The sequence below is a fragment of the Nipponia nippon genome, unplaced genomic scaffold, assembly GCF_047370975.1.
Source record: "Nipponia nippon isolate SJK-2023a ecotype South Korea unplaced genomic scaffold, ASM4737097v1 scaffold_19, whole genome shotgun sequence".
Taxonomy (NCBI): Eukaryota; Metazoa; Chordata; class Aves; order Pelecaniformes; family Threskiornithidae; genus Nipponia; species Nipponia nippon.
This window is the reverse complement of record NW_028262335.1, coordinates 7,150,316-7,172,417: the sequence shown is the minus strand read 5'-3', so window position 1 is coordinate 7,172,417 and position 22,102 is coordinate 7,150,316. Positions and strand designations below refer to the sequence as shown.

At 40.0% G+C, this 22,102-nt stretch overlaps 1 protein-coding gene across 5 annotated transcripts in view; it reads left to right on the top strand.

Annotated features, from left to right (window-relative positions):
- Positions 1–9,453: 9,453 nt before the first annotated feature.
- The window catches only part of NADK (NAD kinase), a 28,647-nt gene continuing 15,998 nt past the window's right edge, over positions 9,454–22,102 (top strand). For 3 of the 5 annotated variants that reach the window (XR_015704264.1, XM_087755203.1, XM_087755201.1), the window contains exons 1-3: positions 9,454–9,640; positions 15,539–15,752; positions 21,309–21,392. Coding sequence is in view for 3 of the 5 variants with exons in the window: in XM_087755203.1 (XP_087611329.1) it covers positions 15,580–15,752; positions 21,309–21,392 (257 nt within the window). In the remaining 2 variants the exon portion in view is untranslated. Of the gene's footprint in view, positions 9,641–9,938; positions 10,023–15,538; positions 15,753–21,308; positions 21,393–22,102 lie in introns of those variants that run through there. The other 2 variants (XM_087755202.1, XM_087755204.1) reach the window with 2 other exon arrangements.

Genomic DNA, 22,102 nt, shown 5'->3' with positions numbered 1-22,102 from the left:
ATAATGCTTTGCACGAGTAAGGGTTTTCCTCAATGTCAAGGTGTGGCCCAAGGGCAAATGAGGTACCAGAAGATAGGAATGGCAACTGCCATTCACTTGTTGTGCCCCAACTACAGCAGCGCAGCCAGCCACACCAGCTCTGGATGATTCTAAATACCACAACGTGGTCTTCCTTGTTGCATTAGCTCTGTGAGAACACTCATCGTACCTTTTAATGATACGTGAAGATAAATCTTCACAATGAGGTAAGCTCAGGAGTAGGAAATATTTTATGTGCCCTAGCCCTGTTGTGGTGAACACCTTGGAAATGCATCTAAGACAGCACTAAAGAGCATGCAGCATAAGGCATCTGGGATTTTTTTGTGTTTGTTATTGTGGTTCGTCCCTGGAGAAAGCCTAACTTTTTTCTCCTCTCCACTTTACAGATTATAAGAATGTTGTTCCAAAGGGGGTATGATGTGTTCTCCTCAAACCCTGTCCTTCAGATCTGTCAATCTGAGAGAAGAAAGCTCAACAGGGTGAAGTCCTCTGAAATTTGGGGCTTCTTCCATTCACTGGTCGGCTCAGCCAGTAGGGCAAAGCTTCTCTAGAGACCAGCTGTTAATTTTATAAGCCTTTCATGGACTCGTTAATGTTGTCTGAACCTCCTGCATTGCTCTTTATCATTCTAACCTTGATCCCCTGTCCTCGTCAGCTTTTTTCCTCTTATTTTTCCTGTTAGGGTCTGATTTACGTAGACCCATACCTTCCTGGAGAGAGGTGGACCCTCTTTTTCCACAACAGGCTCTTCCCACCAATTCCAAGGATCAGAGAGGCTGACAGCTTCCAAGAGGATCCCACAAAAACATTGCAAACATGACAAACTGCTAACACACAAAAAGGTAAACAGACTTGCATTTAAGTTTAGTATGTTGCTAAGGGTCTTCATGTTGTCAAAGATCATCTGTATTTTTTATTACATTACTTCAGTGGGTCATATGATTATATTCTGAGTAGAGAAATAAAATACATAACAAAACCCTATGAACAAAGTCTTAAACTGTGGGACAGATTTTTACTCCAAAATAGGAGTGCCAGCAATTATACAAAACCTACTGGGAATTTACTGGTTGCTAGTGATTTTATGGTGTGTGTAGCAGGTTGAAGTGCATGGTAAGATGCCACTTTGGTGAAAGACGGTAAGCAAACACTCAGGCCAGCATAGTTTTTCCAATACATGATTTATATCAGGAAATATGCCCCACTGCATGTTTCCAGGGAGTCTTGCATTTCGTAGTGGTTTGGGGATATACAGCTGCTATTGTTGGGGAATACTGTTAAAGACAACACGTTTTTGTAAAACCTACAATACAAAGCCTTACTGCATCCTTCTGCCTCTCTTAGATGCCATGGCAAAACATGCTGTTTTCCTGAATCTTCTCCATTCATTTATAGACATGAAGTATGATGAGGAGACACTGTTTCTTCTGTACTCTCAATCTTTACAGCCAACATGTAAAGGAATAGCAAAGCCAACCTTTTGCGTGTTACAAACTGGGCTGACTTGAAAATTACTTGCAGGGAACTGTCTGGGAAAGACAGAAAAATGAGTTGCATCTGGCTGATGGCCGGTCTGCTGTCACAGAGGTGGCGTAAGCAGCGTTACTGAGCTTCGTTAAAAAGTTCACCTTTTGTGCTTGAACCTGTGAACCTTTTGAGCTTAATTAAAAAGTTCAATTAAGGTCTTTGCACCATCTCATAAACACTAGAGGGCACTGCTGCAATTTTGACAGCAGCTGTTTCCTGGTTTCCAGGCTTTAGTGCTCCCTGCCCGCTTCTGCAGGTGCTGGAGCAGGGTGTAGCCGTGCGATGGGAGCAGCAGCAATTGCACCTTCTGCCACCACCTGTGTCACAGACTTGTCTGGGTGCCCCTGCCCTGGGGGCAGAGAGACACCTGCTTCTGCCCTGAAGTGACGGAGTCCCACATCACAAAGAACAGTAGATGCCATTGCTTGAGCCTGTGAAATATCTGACAAGCCCTGAGAGGTGATGGCAGACTGTAGGAATTCCAATCCTAGAAGCCACAGGGAAACTCCAGAACAAGTGAAGAATGAGAACTGGCACCGAGCAAACGTGTGCAGGGTTGCGTATATGATTGTAGTGTTCCGCGTGCATTCACACACACAGGCTCAGTGTAAGGGGAAGCAGCTGCCACCACGTTAATAGGCTGAGAGCATTGCATTTACTCTGCCAAAGTGTACGCGTTGTACACAGCATTGTAACTGCCACAATTTTTCTACCCAAGAAAGTTCTACGTGACAAGTCAAACTGCCTAAAAAGTGTTGCTCCAAGCCTTTGAAAAGGGAACTATTGACTTCAGAATTTCTCATGTATTTCAAATACTTTCATATTTTAAGTCTTTTAGCAAATAAATGTTTTAAAAAATCCGTTGCTTTAAAATTAAACTTGCAAAAGATGTGAGGAAAACCTTTATCATTTACTCTGCTTTGAGTAGATAATGGGAGATTGAATGGGACTACAAATATGTTGGAGGACACCAAAATCTGTAATGATTAGGACAATTAGAGAAATAGTCCAGAAAACATAGGTGACAATCGGTAGGAAAAAGTACTGCCTTGCTTAGGAGAAATAACAAAATGCAAAAATACACACAGGGGAAGACAAAGATAAGCAGCAGTGCTTCAGAGAAGGATCACAGAATTAAAACAGATCCCCAGCTCAATATGAGCCAAAAATGTCATGCCACTGCAGTAAGGGCTAACATCGTACTAGGTTGTACAAATGGAATTATCTGTGCAAGCCTTGTAAAGTAATTTTTTTTTCTGATGTAGCGGTAGCTCCTCAGACAGCGTAATGGTTGCAGTTTCAGGTGCTGTTCTGCAAGAAAACATGGATAAATTGGAAAATGCCCAGAAGACAGCAATGAAAATATCAGAGATTTAGAGATCAGGCTGTGTAAGGACTGTTTAAACAATAGAAGTGTTTCAATCTAAAGAAAAGACTGAGAAGAAACATAAGTTTCTGTGTAAAAGGCTGCTGGAATTAACAGATTTTTTTTTTTCCATGTCCCTGGTGAATAGAGCAAAAAGTAAGGGGAGTTCAGAATGTATCAAGGAAGTTTTGCACTAGAAAAAGCTTATTAATGTAGTAATTATGAGTAACACTGAAATATATAGCCTTAGGCCGCTGTAGTGTTTCTACCATTAGTGACCCTTCAGAACAGTTTTGGTAGATGTCTGCTAGACATGACGTGGATAAAACTGATCTTGCCTTGGGGCAGAGCAATGTGTGACCTCGAGGTATCACCAAGTCCTATTTTCCTATGATTAAGAGTTGTTCAGTAATAGACTTATAAACATTACGTTGCTGACCTGGTTACTGAAATGCTTTCTGAATAACTAACCTGTTGTCTCACAACAGGTGAATACTTAGAGACAAAACAGGAAGGGAAAACATGATTCAGGATCAGCCACGCTTACGGGAAATCTTTAGAAGGTCAGTGGGGAGCACTGCCAGAACTGGAAATGCTGGAAAGTTGGTTCTCCAGCAGTAGAGAAAGAAATTGGCAAACACGGGAAACTAAAATCTGTTAGGTTTAAAAAGAAACATAGTCTTTAAGGAAGAGATCATTCCCCCAGGTAACTAGGAGGAGACATACGTCTGGTGGGAGATAGCAATATGCATGGATGTTATTTTGGATGGTATTTGGATTTTTTTTTTTTTGAAAGCTGCCTGACCACCAAATTGGGAAAATCACCTGTGAATGAAGAGGGATGGTAAATTGGTGCCTAAGTGTAGCTAGTTAGTAATCATGAGAAGTCAGTCCTACAACAACAGACCAGCGCTTCTTTCTTGTACTTTTTCTAGTGGGAATGTCTTAGGGAAAGGATAGGTTTCACTGCGGTCCCCAGTCACTCTAAGCCTTCTGTCTAAGGTAGTAGGACCAGTAATTTTACCCAAGCTATTGTAAATGCAGGTGCAGATGTCTTGAGTGTGTCATTCTTTTATCTGAAAAATTACCTTGCTCTTTTCTGTGAAGAAAAGGATCATTTAACTATAGAGCAGGCTGTTCTTTTCATATGGGGTATTTGGTAGATATATTTCCTTTTGTGCAAAGGAAAAGGATATCTTCATCACCTTTCTGTGGCTCTCTGAGAACTAGAACAAAGGTTTTGAATGGGAAGGCTTTCAAATGCATCTGTGATCTGAGCATCTGCAAAATACAAGGGAGTTAAATACATGAAAAGAAGAATGTTAATAATGCTGGGGTATACAGAATTGTAATGCAAATGAACCAGTAGCTGGCAGAGACTAGCCTCTCTTCATTTCTGTTTTTGACAGTTAGAAGGGTGTGATGTAAGGCTTATATTCAGAATTAATCCTATCTTGCATTGAAGCTTCTGGATTCCAGGCTGGTTTCCTCTGCATTTGTGTTGTACTGATCACATCAACTGTTTTTATATGTTTCTGTTTTCAGAATTCTATTTAAGTTTTCCCTTTGCATAGATTTTTTCCAAGCATTAATTCTGTCTCTTCAAGTCCATGTTGTGTTGGCATTGGCCTTAGTTTGACTCACCTCCTGGGGAAAAGCAAGCTGGCTCCATATAACCCTCACCAGCAAATCAGGATCCAGACACTTACTCTTGCAGTTCTGCTGTCAAGGTTTTAGGTTTATCAAAAAACAAAACCAAAACCAAGTCATGGTAATACCAAGTCACTGGTTAGAATTCTTTCTTGTGCTATTAGATAACTCATAGGACAGCACAAACCTAAAGGTCAAAGGAATAAAGAAACCTCAATTACAAGAAAAAATAACAGAGGAAGAGTAACTTTTTCAATCCAGGGACTGGTTGTTTTTTGGGGTTTTGTTTGTTCGTTTTGGGTTTGGGGCTTTTTTTGTGTGGTTTGTTTGTTTTTTTTTTTTTAAACAGTGTTTAATACAAGACTGCGCTCTCTAACTGTCTGATAAGCCAACCACTGCAAAGGAGCGCTTACTTCCAAGGACTTTAGACTTTAGAGCCATATAGTAAGATGATGTCAATAACTGCTGATTGTGGACAGCGAAGTTCTTGGACTGAACTGCAGTGTCTCAGGGCTGCACGGAAATTTTTGTTAATGACCAAGCTGCAAATTGGGTCCCTGCTGACTTTCAGAGCAGAAATTTGTGTTAACTCATAATGAGTTAACAAGCATCAGCTGCATTGCGGTAATGAATGTGCATGTTTGCCGTGCATCCTATGACTACTTGGTACTTACTGTAGTCAGCTAGAATGTGATAAGATTTTGTTGTGGTAACCGAGATATAAGGGTGAGTCCTCCATCTGCGTTCTCTCTGGAACAAGAACATAGCATTTCATACCTGCACAGCGCTTAAGCACGAAAAGCCTGCAGTGATAACTCTTTCACTTGCTAACCCTTGCTAGTGACAAGAACAGGGTTTGGTCATTTTACTTTTTATGTCACTTGTTGAATTTGTGCCTCTTTCTACTTAAAATCATTCCATGCTTGCATAACGGTCTCCAGATGTCAATGTGACTGATAACACATGACAACAAAGAGGAATCGAATGTAAAGGAACCATCTTACTCTGTTTCTTTGCTGCTGCTCATCAGACTGTTTTCAAAGTTTGGGCAGTCATGAAAGCTCGTGACCCAACTTCCTGCATTATTACAGTAAGATGTTTATCTTACTTGTTTGACTTGGGTGGCTTCTGGCAAGTAAAGGACCCAGAACAACCAGCTCCTCCTGCTATCCAGAGCCAACTAGTAGCTGAAGCTGGCATTGCAGTATCTTTTAGCTGTTTGTTATGATGATGGGGTGTGTTCCGATTATAACCTACGTGACACAAATAAACCAGTTTCCTTGAAATACTGAGAGTGAGCTAGAATTCGTACGGCTGGATTCTGTCATCTCTCCTGTATTCCTGTCACGGATGTTGGAAGCACTGGTGGCTTGGGGGCAGGTGGCAACCGCAATTGCCCAGACCTCCCCAAACAGTCAGGGTGAAGGCGTTTAATAGAAAACCAAGAGAAGAAGTTTTTCCCTAGAGTTCCCTTTAGTCTCACCACTTGGAATTATAGACAATGTTGGCTTATATCGATGTGAAAGTTCAGCCTAGTAAAGGTTTAAGGGGTTTATTCTGTCTTCTCCGGAGAAACTGAAGCAACTGGAAGCTTTTAAATTTTCCGATTAATCAAGCTGCTTTCCTAAAAAGAATGAAGGTCTCCTGTGAATCTAGGTCTTTCCTAAAAAGAATCACCAGGTTTCCTGTGAACAGTAAAATGGTGTAATAAGTAGACCTGGTTTTTAATTCTTATTTGTATTAGGGTAGCAACTGGAAATCCATAAAATATGGACTGCATGCTTCTCAGGCGCATGCAAAGAGGCATTTCCTCTATCAATGAGATTACAGTCTTGACAAAGAGGGAAGTAATTGGTTTTATCTGTTTTGAAGGCAGAAAAACAGACTCCGTTAGTCATGCAGGGAGAGACAGGAATACCTCCCTATTTTGGTACTACTCTTCACAGGTTAGATTTCTGCAAGATCCCTCCACTCTCTATTACCAAAGTTTTCTTTACTCGTTACCAGCAGCTCTCAATCCTGTCTTGACATTATCAAAGACGATCTGTATTGTCAAGTGGATTGAGTGTGGGGCTACATGCCAACATTCCTGATTGCTCATCTCAGCTGTGCCACAGATTATGTTAACCCTTGTGCAAGTCAGTTAATCTAGTTCAGTCTTTTAAATTGGGATAATGACATTTGCGTAACAATTGGAGGTGCTTGTAATCAGCCTGAATAATGAATGCAATGCCATGGTATACGTTTCTCTGTCTTTATGTCAGTGGCTTTGTAGTTTGTGACCATTGATAAATAGCTTGTTTGTCACGCTCACGTGCCACCATTTTAATCAGAATTTAAACTTTGTGGTACATTTTTATTTCTAATGATTCCTCAGGAATTCTGAGTCATCAGAGACTGTTTGAAATGAAGTTTGAGAGGTAAGAACTATGTTCTTCAACCCTGTTAGGTGTTAATAGAGACAATTTGTTAATTGTTTCCTGTTGAGTGGAAATACCTTCTGCTGAAGGTAAGTTTGGCTTGTAGATGGAGACTGAACAGAGCCTCTCTGTATCAGGCACCAGTGTTCTGTGCAATTGTCAAACAAGCAACAGCATTTTTGTTAACTTATCTTTTTTGTTAATCTAAAGCCAGTCAAATTATATTTCACAGAACCAAGAGCCTTAGTAGAAAAAAGCAGCATGTTTTTATGCTTATTTCTCAATGTTACTGCCAATGTTTCTCTTTATTTTTCCCCCGTGTCTTCCCTAGGAGAATGGAAGCACAGCCTGGGTTAGAGTGCTGAGCTACACTTTCTAATCGTAGTGTTAGGGAGGACGTGTTCAAAAATGACATAAACTCTTCTGTTTCTCATGGCGTTCCAGTCCGTGGAGGAGGGAAGAGGTGTTACCAGTCTGCCTGTTATTCATCCAGACCAGCAAGCAGAGCTTCCAAGGTTGCTGCTGAACCTGGGCAGCTCGGAGCTGCTGTTGTAACTGTAGCTCTTTTATAAATAGGTTAGGCTCAGCTGATTAGCGGTCTTATCTCCGCCAATTAATGAGGATAAGTGTTCATTACGTTGCAGAGTTCATGCCTCCTGCAAAATGTTGAGCAACGGCAGGAAGTTACTGTGTGTGGGAAAAAAACCTGCCATTTGGAAACGTTCATTTTTTAACAGCCAATATATATTCTTGTGGAAAATGGTTCTAGTGGTGATTTATCTCTCATCTTAATGAATTTGGAAAAATCCACCCCCAAGAGCCAGCTCAAATGAAAATTTACTCCTTGGTTCGCTTTTATAATCAGTAATTGGGTATGGACAGGCACGGCTAACAAAGGTGCTGTGCCTGAGCACGGTTCCTCTCTGCTGGAACGTGTTGTTTTACTGCAGCTTTTAAGATGAATGCTTTGACTCTGTAAAATGTAGTGCCATATTCCTTCCTAGTGTCCTGTTGTGTTGTCCTGTTGCAGTTTGAATATCTCTTTCGGCACCTGAAAGACATTTGAGTCTCCAAGATATCATTAACTTCATAGAACTGTGTATTGTTTCCTTAATTCCTTGCAGACTGGGCTCTTCACGTTGTCTGGAAGGAGGATGAAAGAGAAATTGTGACTCAAAACACTGCACTTTTTAGAAAGCGGTGTAACATTGCCTATAGTATTTCCCCATATGTAGCAACTGTTTCCTTTTTCAAGTTTGACTCATCATTTGTTGACTGTCACTTCTTTGCAGCTCCCCAGTTTTCTGAAAACATACATTTCTGCATAAAGGGGGAAGAAAAAAAAAAAAATCCCAAGTTGCCACATTCTCAAATGGTGTAACTTGCTCTCACTTTGCAGATTTATCCTGATATACAATCCAGTGAGCTACATGTATGGGTCTATGATCTCTTTAAAGTAGTATTGGTTGAAAATGCAATTTAGAAATTAGAAAACCTGATTGGTTTTGGTAACTGTGAAGGATCGTTTACTTGTTGGCAATCCGTGTAGGGGCCTGATCTTACCTCTGTTGAAGTTTGTGGCAAAGTTCCTGCTGATTTCAAGATAGCATGCACGCTGAAACCAAATGCCTTTTTCTTTTGTTTCACCCTTGCTCAGAATTTGGTATCAGATCAAGGACAGACTGGAAAATGGTTTCCTGCGTTTCAGGAGCTTCTGTTTGTCGTCAAGGTTAAGACTGGTTCCAATACAGTACGGTGGCACGCATTCCCAAACAGGAATTTTACGCCAGGAAGGGTATTTAACCGATGACCTAGGGGAAGGTTCAGGTACAAGTTCGTGGCGGTTATTGCAGGGTAGATGGGCGTGTGAAGTGTGTGCGAACGGCTACAGCCCCAGCAAAGGGATCTGAAGTTGTGGCGTGAACCAAAGGGCACAAAGTGGCCGAAGCCGACTGAACGTACAGACCTGTGCCGGTCCTTAGAGGACCGTACAGGTGAGATTGCACCTGTTACACACCTGGCACCCCCTAACATGTGCCGTAATTTCAGGACCCAGTCCTGTCCTTCCAATTGGCCACCTGCAGAAGAAGTCATAGTTACGAACAGACCAAAACCACAGCCACGTAACGCTTGGCCTTGAGAAGGCTGCAGTTTGTTTGGTCTGAGGCGGGTGGAGCTGTTTCTCCTCAGTCGGACCCCTGCTTGCTCAAGGCTGTCACCATGGATTTTGCGGCGGACGTTGAAGGGCTGTGCCCCTTTCTTTTTTTTTTTTTTTTTTTTTTTAACCTTCAGCTCCATGTCACCCCTAATTCCGCGCTCATTTAGCGCTGCATTACTTCTAACGGAGGGAGCACCGGGCCCAGCGCGGCCGCGGGCCCGCCGCGCGTGCGCAGCGACGCCGAGGGCCCTCCCCGCGGTCGCGCATGCGCCCCGCCCCGCCCGCGGGGCCGACGCCGCTGAGGAGGCGGGGAGAGGACGATGGAGGCGCGCAGGGTCCGCCGGCCCCGCTCACTGCCCGGGAGCAGCCGCGGCCGCCGCCACCACCACCGCCACCACCGCCGCTGGGGCCGACCTGCCGGCCTCTGAAGGGGCAGGCGGCGGGGCGCTCCGCCGGGCGAGGGAGCAGCCGGGGGCCGCGGTGAGTCGGGGCCGCGGGGAGGGCGGTTGCGCTGAGGAGAAGCTCGGCCGGGCCAAGCGGCCTCCCGCAGCGGGGCCGGTGCCTGTCCCCGATGCGTGTCCCCCGGTGCGGGGCGGCCCTGCCCTGCCCGGGCCGCTTGGGCTCCCGTGCCCTGGGGCCAGCGCGGGGCGGGCGGCAGCCGCGCTGCCCGCGTCCCCTGCGGCTGCTCCGGCGGCCCGGCCCGGCCCGGCCCGGCGGCGCTCGTTTCCCGCGTCGGACGGCGCTGGGGAGCCTGCGGGCTGTCGGTCCCTCGGCGGGCTGACGCCTGCAAACCCGGGAGGACTGTCCAGGCGGAGAACACCGCCGGTGCGCTCCAGTGAGGGGAGCGGTAGGGAGCCCTGAGGTAAGGTAGTTTCCCGAAAGGATAACAAGTACAACCGCTTGATCTGGCCCGCGGTCTCCTGGTCGCACATCAAGTGTGTGCGATCCGCCTCCTCGTTTGTTTGTTTGGACATCCACCTTTCTGACGAAAGGGGTGGCGGTGAGCTTTAGGTTATTAATGCCTGTTCCTTGGCATGGCAGGTGAGCGTGTTGGCGCTTCCGAGGCAGAAGGGTTAACAAATGGAATTGTTTTCCCTGGGTGTTTAACACGTGATAGTCATACTGTCTGATTTTTAGTAGAAACAGCACTTGAGCATGTAATCAAAAAACATGCTACTAAATGTCAACTGCTGTCAGACTACGAAATTTCTATATGGAATATTATTTGGGGTTTTTTTGTTGGTTTTTTGTTTTTGTTTTTGTTTTTTTTTACTTCAGGCACACTAGAATATGAAGTTCTAACCTAAACCAAGAAGGAAGTTTTATCTACTCGATACAGCTGTTCCTTCTTTTTTGGGTGAGAGGAGGTTTAGTGCTTTAGGGATGGAGTCACATGCATGTAACCTCTATTGGAGTGCTTTCTTCAGCAAAATATAACAATAATAAAAAAAACTTCTCCACAGAATTAAGTGATTAAGCAAGTGGGGGTCTGTAGCAATGGGGCAAGTGGTACCGTTTTTGGATATAACATTGTCCTCTTATGCCCTAATGTAAGGTTTATAATAAGGTACAAAATGAGTGGTTTTGAATGGCTGATGCAGTTTCTAAAAAAATTAGTAGAAATGCTGCAGTCTTGAAGGCACGTTAGAAGTAGTGTGAGTATTTGGTCAGGATGGACCCTGCAGTAATCCTCTAATCGTGATGGTTTAGGGCAATGCATTTGACAGGAAACGTTTGCTACAAAATAACAGCTTCCAAGCACGCTCATTAAAAAAAACCCCTAAATTGCTTGGTGATTTGCAGCCTTCTGCTCCTTGTGTAGCTGCCTGCATCGAAACATCGTATTTCTTTGTATGCTATTCAGTGCGATCAAACAGTGGAGAGGATGGCTTTTTAAGACTTCGTGCTGGTTTTGGCGGGGATGGAGTGCATTTTCTCCATAGTAGCTAGTACGGGGCTGTGTTTTGGATTTGTGCTGGAAACAGTGCTGATAATACAGGGGTGTTTTAGTTACTGCTGAGCAGTGCTTACACAGAGTCAAGGCCTTTTCTGCTCCTCACCCCACCCCACCAGCGGGCAGGCTGGGGGCACAAGGAGCTGGGACAGCTGACCAAAGGGATGTCCTGTACCTTATACTCGGCACGTAAAGCTGGGGGAAAAAAGGAAGGGGGGGACGTTCAGAGCGATGGCGTTTGTCTTCCAAGTCACTGTTACGCATGATGGAGCCCTGCTTTCCTGGGGGTGGCTGAGCACCTGCCTGCCAATGGGAAGTGGTGAATGAATTCCTTGTTTTGCTTTGCTTGCCTGTGGGGCTTTTGCTTTCCTTATTAAACTGTCTTTATCTCAACCCACGAGTTTTCTCACTTTTACCCTTCCGATTCCCTCCCCTGTCCCTCTGGGGAGGAGTGAGCGAGCGGCTGGGTGGTTCTTGGTTGCTGGCTGGGGTTAAACCACGACAGATGTGAGTGCACATAACTCTTACTTGGCCACCTGGATGTGGATTACATTCATATGAAAGCTGAGAAGAATTGTTTCAGACTTTCTTTGTAACTAGGACTCTTACAGTTGACCTGGAGTGTGATTCCTCAACAATAGCCTGAACAGTGTAATAAAGCTTTGGGGGTGTTATGGTATTGTATCCTTCTATATAAAGATGGTTTAATGAAACCTCTGTGAAGTTCTGGTTCATGGGAGCGTTCGTTTATAACTACGGAGAGGTTGAAGGTTGGATACCTGTGAGAGGTGACCTCAGCTGACTACTTCGTGTCACCATCACAGAAATTTAATATTAAATGTTAACACTTTTTCAGCTGTCCTTCATTCTGTAATGCTGGACGTGGAAATACTTTTTTTTTTTTTTTCTTTTTTGACTTAGACCAGAGCTGCCTTTTCACTAGTTTGTTGACATGTGCTTAAAGTTTTTGGATCTAATCCTGGAAGCTGTTCAGTGATAGTTTTGTCCTTATGTCAAGTCTGCTTATTTAATAAAGGTCTTGTGAGGGAATGTTAATTAAACAGTACATGGTGTAAGCTGTAGTTAAAACATCCTGAGTTGGAAAGTATTACATGGAAGGAATAGCAAGTTCTTAGGCTGTATTTAGTAGGTCTGTACACCGTCTTACTTCCAGTTTTGTGCTAATCTGATTTTCTTCACTGGCAGCATCTGTCAGATGAAGATACTTCAAAGTCACTTGGAAACACGCTTTATTGTTTGCTATATAAATTGTTGTTCTGTGCACCTCTTAGTTAAGGGTGATGTTGTGGAGTAGGATGCATATGTATCAACTGTTAAGTTACTGAGAAAACTAATTCTACAGAAACTACTCTCACAGATGTTGCATTTCCATAGACTTTGTTAACTGTTGTAATTTTTATTTTCCTAGGGCCAGATCAAGCTCTCAGTATTTGGATAAAAAGGAATGAGGAGTTGATAACCTATGTAATGGGAAAGCAAAGGAAAATGATGTGCTGTTAACTACTTGGGCTTGTCAAATTTTTGTGTGTGCCCTTTTTGCAGTGCAGATTTTTAAGAAAGAATTACTTATAATTCTGACTTTTGAGGGTGGATGCATAGTGCAGATATGTGTATGTGGATATATGAATATCTTTGAGAAATATGCTGTTGGGGGTAGGTAAGAGGAGATGAGAGACTGTTCACTACTGATTTTCACTCTCAATACTTCTGAAATAGTTTAGCAGCAGCCCGTATTGAGAGCTAACTAATGATACAGATAAAAACAACTATTTCGTATAATTTCCTAGGGTAATTCTGTGAAGACAGCATTTCTTTTGGAAATACCTGGTTTCTAAATTTGATAATAAAACACAGCTGCAGTGGTTGTTGGTATCTGCTTTTTCTCCTCCACCAGTTCCGGTGTATTTTTTTCTTGTCTGGATTATTCCTGAGGAGCTGATCTCCTCCATTGATGAATAATTGTCTCCAGCATTTTTATTGGCTAATTCTACAAAATGGAATGTATTCAAGTATACTAAGCATTAACTTTGACTCACTATAATAGTTTTGGTTAATATTAGCTAAGAGCATGGTAATCCAGTAAAGATGAAGTCAGATTTGTAATTCCTTAAAAATCAGAAAGATGGTAAAGTATGTGGAAGTCTGGGTATATAAAGATGCTGGAGAAGCCTGTTTGGACCCTATGAAATAGATATACCAAACACAAGAATGATTTCAGGTTAAAAAGAATACTCCTTAGATTTAACAGTAAAAATGAAGGTATTAGATTTTTTTTTTTTTTTTTAAGATATGTTGATTGATAGGCCTTGAATAAGTGCATTACAAGTGTGAGTAGCTACAAACAGATGGTAAATGAGTGTCTAGTTTTCTAACTACCTTTATGGCTTTTTTAAAAATTATTTTTAAATCTATTGGATAAAGGCCTCTGTTAAAATTCAGAACTTAAAATTTTGAGTTCTTTCTGTATTTGATTAGGAAGACTGTTAATTCAGAATCCAGTTTGCATGGGAGGGGTGGGGGGGAATCCATCAGAAATGCTTGTTCAAATCTATCTGGAATCTCTGAAGTAAAAACGGTCGGCTAGTTTAGATTATGATTTAAAGAACAAACAATGTAAGAACTTTCCTCATGCACACACAGATGTTGAAAGACCCTTTCCAATCAGAGATACTGAATGTTTCATTTTAAAGTCACTTCTTTTCTGAAACATGACTTGTTTTCTGTAGCTGGTTCAGAAACAACCAGCCAGAGATGTATTCCTGAAGCTTGATGAGGTTATGATAAAAGGTAACACAAATTAAAATCTATTAAAAATAATTTATGTTGTTTGAGTCAGATTTTACAGTCTGTTTTACATATGTGCTTGCGCAATCAGAGTTGTTATGTGCATAAATCAACTAACCGGCACAAAATTTATATTGAGCTTAAAGTTGTCTAAAAATAGAGTTACATTTTTAAAAAATTATATATGTGTTGAAATGACTATTTCCCAAGTCATGGTCACAGGTGGTACTAAGCAGTGAGTAACCAACAACTAAACATTGATATCTTTACAAGTGCAGGATGTTACAAATTATTAATGGATGGCAGTAATTGTACCTCTTTGTAGTGGTGTTCTCGTAGGGTAAGCCTAATCTACAGTAGGAGCAAAAGTATTTTCTAACTTGATTAGGTGGTGGTTCTATCTAATTTAGTAATGAGCCAGTGCTCATTCTAAAATTATAACTTCATCTTATTGATGCTTTTTTTACCTAAAAGTTGGGATGCTGTGAAGCATAGTATTTGTAAAATTGTGGAGATTGTCATCCTCTGGTAACTTTACAGCCAAATATCATTATTCTATGAGTATTTTCCAGAGCCATAGTCTGTTTTCATGGTTACAATAATGTTACAGTCCATTCTCTACAGGATACAGTAGGAAGCACATCCAAAGTGATGAAACTGTTTTAAAAATGTCTGCAAATTTTTAATGAACCAACTTTTTCCTCGTGTTGAAATCAACTGACTTGAGGAATGTACTGTTCCTCTAGACTGCATTATCTGAGATGCTATTTGTTTGTTCATACACTGAAACTTGCTTTCTATTTATATTTTGATAAGGTTTCTTCTACTTTGTTCCAATAATGATGAGAACTTACGGGATTTCTAGTACTTTGGGGAAGGATGGTTATTTAAAGTTTGGGGTTTGGTTGGGTTTTTTTATTTTACTTCTGCAAAATTGCTGTCTAGCCAGCTGTTTATCTTCTATTTGTGCTGATTATTTGTGGAAGTTAAATACTTCACATTTGTCCTTTTTTTCATCTTGTTTGTTTTGGACCATCTCCCCAGTTTGTCACAAATGATTTAAGAACTTCAGTATTGTTCTCCAACTTGTTTTTGTCTTTTCTCAGCTTGGTATTAATCTCATTTTTGTGAAGAACTGAAGTTAAGGTTCTCTCTATTGCATTATTTGTTTGCTCACTTTGACAGTTTTTTTCTGTTATAGCTTTGAGTATTCTAGTTCTGTTTGTTCAATATATGTATCAGCTAGTAGGAGACTTTATAGTTTTTCCTGAGTCTTAATTCCTTGGCAAATATTTAAAGCTTTTCTTCCTCTTCAGTATCTAAAGCAAATTTATTTTATCCTGTCTATAACTGGAGAAGTGAATCTGTGCTGGTCTTGAAACAACTTTGTATTGAGCCTCTTCTAAATCTGGGAATGTATGTGTTTTAATCGTGGCTGTTTTTCCTCTCAGCATCTTCTGATTACCTTGAAGAACTTCTCAATTGCCCAGATCCTTTCAAGAAATGTTTATCAAAGTGTGTAAACTCAGTGTTTAGTACTTACTCTTATTAGCTTTGCTAATACTGAGATTTTTCTTCTCTTTCCTCCCTATCCCCTTGCTCCTGGTGTTTTTCCACAGGAATTGAATTTCTCTCTCACTGAGGTTCCTTCACTTCCAGTATGGAGATGAATCGAGAAAAATTGTGTACCAGTAAGGCCGAAGTGAGCTCAGATTCTGCTTATCATTGCTCAGCATGTCATGATGATGAGGAGTGGAGCACTACTAGCCGGGGACGAGCTAAGTCACGAAGTTTGTCTGCTTCACCAGCCCTAGGAAGCACCAAAGAATTCCGGTATGGCTCTTGGTTCTTCCTATTGTTGCTACCTTTAAGAAAAATTAAAAAAATTTAAAAACAAAAATTAAGTTATCTAGATTTTAATTTTTACTTCTCTTTATATAACCATAGTCCTGCAGCTGTGACAAGTGATAATGAACAGAAATAAAAATAGTGTTTTGTGGTAATAAATAGAGAGGAAGATGATTAGTGAACCATCCTATTGTGGTCCATGGTGTGAAAAGAACTTGATTTTCTGAAGTAGCCATGTAGGTGGTCATCTCTAAACTGGCGTTCATGTAAATATGTTCTGGCTGGTTGCGAGGCCTGCCTTCTGTTTCAGTGTTTCTTGGGAGATCTTGAACTGCTTTTTGTAGATATTTCAGGAACATTCTGTCTGTGCATATACAGCTTCAGCAGGACAACACATTACTCATTTGCTTTGTATATGCTATTTAAATGCTGTCTGAAGTGAGTATGTCAGAGTCTGGATTCAAGAAAGTGTTTCCACTTAGAAATGGCTATGTGAAACGTAATAGATCCTTTTTTTTTTGAAGACAAACTGCACATAAAATTCCTATCTGTAGCGTCATGTATTGAAATTATTTCTTAGTAAGAAAGTTAGTTAAGATGGTATGGGTATATTTCCAGCTAGGAGACGTTCTTAAAGTATAAAAGCTTAGAAAGTTATTGTTTATAAGCAGATAAACACAAAATATTAATTTTCAAATTTGAGGAACCCATTGTGCCCAAGTGTGTGACTTCCAGGGTTTTGGGGTAGATTTGAACTTTGAATACTATGATGTTTGTCATATTTCAACCTAGCTTCAGAAGTTTTAAGTACCTTCCAGAAATAAAGTACAAATGCATCTGTACTGAGCTGTGTTAATTCGTAACTTGATAGTTGCTCAGGTCACAAGAAAGGAACAGTTTTGTGCTTGGTTCCAGATCTTTAATTAGTTGGCAGAACTTTACCTCTTGCTCAACAAGTTGCTTTTAATGGATTCTCTGAAATGCACTTCAGAAGGTGGTTAGTCCAAAATGAAGGCAGGAAGTTAAAGGGGGAGGGTGGACTAAGAGCAGACCTGTAATCAAAACAGCATGGCTTTCAAAACGGGTATCTGCAGAGTTTGTAGTCTCAAAAAAGAATCAATCAACAGTAGAGACACTTCTACAAATTTTTACAAATGCTCTAGCTAGAGCTCTAGTGCTGTGTATGAAAAACGTGTATGAGGATTTAGGTTATATGGTAATGTGAGGCAGCACAAAGCAAATTGGTGCTTGCAGATTGTTTGACAGCAGTGAGAAACGCCCATTTTTTTCTTTGAGCCAAATTTCTAATCTAGTTGCAAGGCTCTTGTCATGTGGACAGCCTGGATAGAACTTTTGATTTTTGTGATCTTTGGACCCATTGTAAATATTGAATAGCATGCTGTGGTAGCAGTGTGTCTTGAACTTGTGGGACGCATAGCAGAACTTTAGCTTACATTGTGACCCTCTATAAAAGCACGGGCAGAATCATGGAGGAGTTTCTCAACAGCTGAAATTCTCGTCCAGAGTTACTGCTTTGCTGGTAGGAATGCTCTTGCAAGGCAGAGCATATATGGGTAAGGCTGAAGATTGCAGGGGAAAGCTTTATGGTGAAGGGAGGCGTAATAAAAGCCTTTATCTGAAGAGGCTAAAATGTTAGGAAAATACTTGCTTTGCATATGTAGTTCAGAAAGTCAGTAATGCTCTTGTAAAATGTCCACAAAGGACTGTGCTCTGACTGTACTCTTCTAGCTACTACGTTGTGTGTCACAGTCGATATGTAAGACTTTATGTTAAAAGTATGCTGTAAAACTGGTGTTTTTTCCCTTCTTCTTAAACCTTTAAGGATGTAGACTTCAGTCAACCTGTGTAAAGGACCATGCGGTCTAAATTTTTGTATATTATTATTTTCTAGCTAAACAACTACTTTTTTTTAAAAACTAGAAGTTATCTTTGTAGTCCCTACCCATTGTGGGTTTGAATTAGGGTTCTTGTTTACGAGATTTTTTTTTTTTTCATTAAGGTTCTCTGCATTCATTCACTGTCTGTCTTCAATTTAGTGCAAAATTGTCAAAAGGCATTTTGCAGAATGTCAGAAAGTGATCTCAGGCTTGCTATATAGTATTCAGTTGCCTATCTGCTTTGAACTGGCAAGTATATTTTCCTAAAAGGTGTATAATTTCCAGTGCCTTGCTGCTCATTCTTATTAAACCCAGTCTTACTACAAACAGCTTTAAATTCTGTTCACTCACACATTTTACCTTCTGTTGCTTGAATAGTGCATAGATTGAGTACTAATAAAACCAGGTAAAATCTCAAACAAAATGTATACCAATTATCAGTTAGAGCTTGCAGAGAAAACTTTGTTTGAGTCTCATGAAGGTCAGATATGAATATTTAATGCCTCTTGTGGGAACAGAGTTTAGGCAATTATCAGGAGCGGCATGCAATAATGACCTGTGTTGAAAGAAAGCAAAAAAGGCCAGTTATTTGGGAGAGGCTTGAGTGGAGCAAGAAGTGGGAGGTGAAGTTGCCAGGGTGTTATTTAACTATCCTGATTTCAAGTGTAATTGTTCACAAGTAGATAGAGACTTGTCATTCCTTTACACATATTGGTACACACATTAATCTCTTAATTATGTCACTCCTTGCTCATTTTTCTGTTTTAAAATAAATAAGGTAAACTTTAGAAAACATTTAGCAATAATCTTATCTGACTGGATTAGTCATGCCTGGACTTACAAATTGAAAAAATTATTTCAAAACCAAATATAACTTCTATGTGTTCAATGTAGGATATTAAATACTCATTTTCAGTATTGGAATTCAAATCTTACACACGCATATCGTCTTAGACATGGAACAAATAAGATGTTGCTGTTAGTCCTTAATTATATCGTTTTAACCTGTCATCTGGTTTTGATTTTTATTAGATTTCTGAGGGTTTTTTTAGTATTAAGAGTGAATCATCAGGCTGGTCTGAGCTACTTTATAATATACACAACAGAAGGCAGTGCACTAATGATTTGTTACTGCCAAGCAATAGATTAGTTACCAGTTCCTGTGTCAATTGAGTTAAGCACAGGAAAGGCATATTTCCCGTTCTTTTTAATGGAATAATTCTAATAGCGTTTATATAATGTTTCAGCAGTTACATGACTTAAGTTTTACTCCCATTTACAGATTTGCTGAAGGAGGTGGGAGGGAAGTAAGGCAGAACAGTTCTGACTTGGTCCAGATAATCTCATCCTAGAGCTAAGAGTAATCCTGTGTTTTGGGAGGGATTTAAGTTTGAGGATAAATGATGTTTCAGAGCTCCTGTTTATTTGAAGACAAATATATTAACTCTTATTAGATAAATAAATGGAAAAAAAAACCTTTTTAACCTATTCAAATAGCATTTTTTCTGTGTTTTGGTTGTCTCTGCCTGCCTTAATCTCAGCCTGGGATGACTTCTATGCATCTTCCAAGTGATTAAATTAACCTAATAGGTGGTACTCAGTTTAAAGGACTGAATTATTACACCAGTCTTTCTCAGCAGTAAAAGCACAGAAATTTTTCAGTCTTCAGTAATTTCAGTCAATAGCGATTGATTTCTTGTTTGTAAATTTCTGTATTGCCTTGATACCTAGAAAAAATGTTTTTGGTTAGTAAAAGCTCTGCTTAAATAGCCTATTTTAGCAAAGTCAAAATTGTGGATTCTATTTGTTTGTGAATGATGGAAAGAAAAGGGAACTGTTTTGAATGTAATCTGTAAAAAGCAAATGTTTGTAATGGGGATGGCAGGGAAACAAAACAAAAAATTAAGGAGACCTAACCTAGTATGTAATAAAATGAACTAAGGCCTGGTACTGCAGATATATATCTCCGTATACCTTAGAACTGAAGACTTTGTGTTTTATTAATTTATTAAGTGCAAAGATTTAAACAACAAAAAAAGTGTTTAAACGATCGGGACGCCATTTCTGTGGTTTAGTGGTGGCCTTGGCAGTGCTGGGTTAACGGTTGGACTTGATGATCTTAAAGGTCTTTTCCAACCTAAACGATTCTGTGACTTGACCGTGGCAAAAATACCTGAAGTTATTGCCTGGGTGTTGGAGATTTCATTGTAAATGCTTGTCAAGACTTACACTGGGAAACCTAATTTATATGCGTTACTGTACCTTATTGAGATGAAAAGCACTCATTCAGCTATTTTATGTGTATTTCTACCAGATTTAATCATTGTGAATGTCCTGTTCTGAAATTGTGTTCTCTTAGGTAAGATGTAGTGCTTCAAGAAATATAGAAATGAAAGTATCGTGGTTATTGTGTCTGCAGCAGTGAAGCTGATGTCACTTAGGAATTGATGCAGACTAATCCTTTACATACATTAATGTCACACAACTAACAATCATTGTAGTGTTTTTTTTTGCTGAGAACATGGCCTGAAAACAACAGTCTTGGGCTTGTTGTTTTGTCTGTATGCTTAGTTGCTTGCTTATTGTCAACAGAAATTAATGCATGCCTAAATATTAGAGAAGAGAAAGTGCTTATACTATATAAACAAAAGACCTGGCTTATGTTTTCTATTTTAATTAATTGATTAGGCACACTTGTTAAGTGAAGGTTGTGAGACTACTGAATTACATAACAAAAACTGAACCTGCTGCTCTTTCGCTCAGCTAGTGTTAGTATAGAGATATTTTGAGTTTCTTTTGAATGTTGCCACAAGTCTCATTTGATAATTTCTCAGTGTTATTTAATAGCTTTCTATATAGTACCTGTTTGAGTACTCGAAGTGTTAAATGCTTGTTTGTGCTGTCATGTTGGCTATTATTTAGGATTACAACAAATTGAGGAGTTGAACAATGTGTCTTTTAGTTATTTAAATTCCTTCTTACTATAGCTTAAAAAAAATAGAATTTTTTTAATATGTAAGAATTACATAGCTATTTCTAGAACAGGAATTATCTGTGCTTTGTTTCTTAAACATAGTTTTTTTCCTTTTCACATTAGTGGGACCTTGAAAATAGATTACATTTTTATAATTTGGGATTTATCTACACATTTTTTTGGTCTCTCTGAGAGACACATGTACTGTTTTGTACTGTAGTGTCCAGAAGAGTTGAGACTAAATAGAATTTTTGCAGGCTTGATGTGAATTCACAAAAGCAACTTGAGAAGACTTGACCCATATCTTCTTTGAGGCTGTGATGATTCCTTTGTGCAAAGTGAAGATGAAATGAATGCAAGAAGAATATGTGCCTGGTACTAATATTTAGGAAGTGATTACTCAGAATGTGGAGGGGATAAACTGTGAGCGAGGCTTCAATTAAAATTGCTTTTAAGGACTAGGTATAGGAGTTAAGTTTTAGATTTGAAATGTGAGCGCTAATATGTGTAAAATTACTTTGGCTGGTCAACCACAAATGTAGGTTTAAGAAATGTACTTTTGCCCTGTATAGCCTAGTGCAAATTTTGGTGGTTGGGGAGCTAATTATACCCCGTTTGTCATCACATTTCTTTTACTTATTGATTATTTTTTTTTATATATGTATTTAGGAGAACACGCTCCTTGCATGGACCATGCCCAGTGACCACATTTGGACCAAAGGCCTGTATGCTGCAAAATCCTAAAACGATTATGTAAGTACTTGTCAAATGAATGGTATTATGCTTATTTTATGTGAAAGAAGATAAGTTTGCTTTTCTACCATTCACCCCCCAATCAGCGTTGTTTGTATTTTACCTGATATTTAGAGATTTTCATGTTGCTTGACTGCCAGCTCGGGGTCTGCATTGCCAAAATTGGCCTGCCGTTTTATCATACGTTGACCATTCAAAAAGTCAGTCCGAGAGAAGAATGGATAGCGCTGCTCAACTGTATTGTCAAGTAAAACCCCGTTAGATGTGTGTTAGCTTGATCTGTGTGTTGAAAAGTATACTATGGGTTTGAATGTCATTGTTTGTTTGTTTGTTTTTTTCTCCCAAGGGATGATAGGACATAATCAGTATTTCTCTGTATGGATTTATAGTGGTTTTGCTGGTTGGAATACTTCCTGCAGGGTAACAGACATAAAAGGAAATTAATTTTACTGGTTTCATATTACTAGTTCATTTGGCGTTCTTAGGCCCACTGTCTCTACTACCTAAACAATGGGAGTTTTCTCACAGCTCAGTATATCTATTTTGGAAAAAAAATGAACCATTTCACATAAAAATACATCAGGGCACATGAATAGTGTTAAGTACTGAAGTTTTGTTTAGGCATGTTTTGCATAAGCTGCAATCCGTAGTTTGATGTCAGCAATGGCAACTATAATAAACACTTGCCAACATAATTATAGCAATCTAAT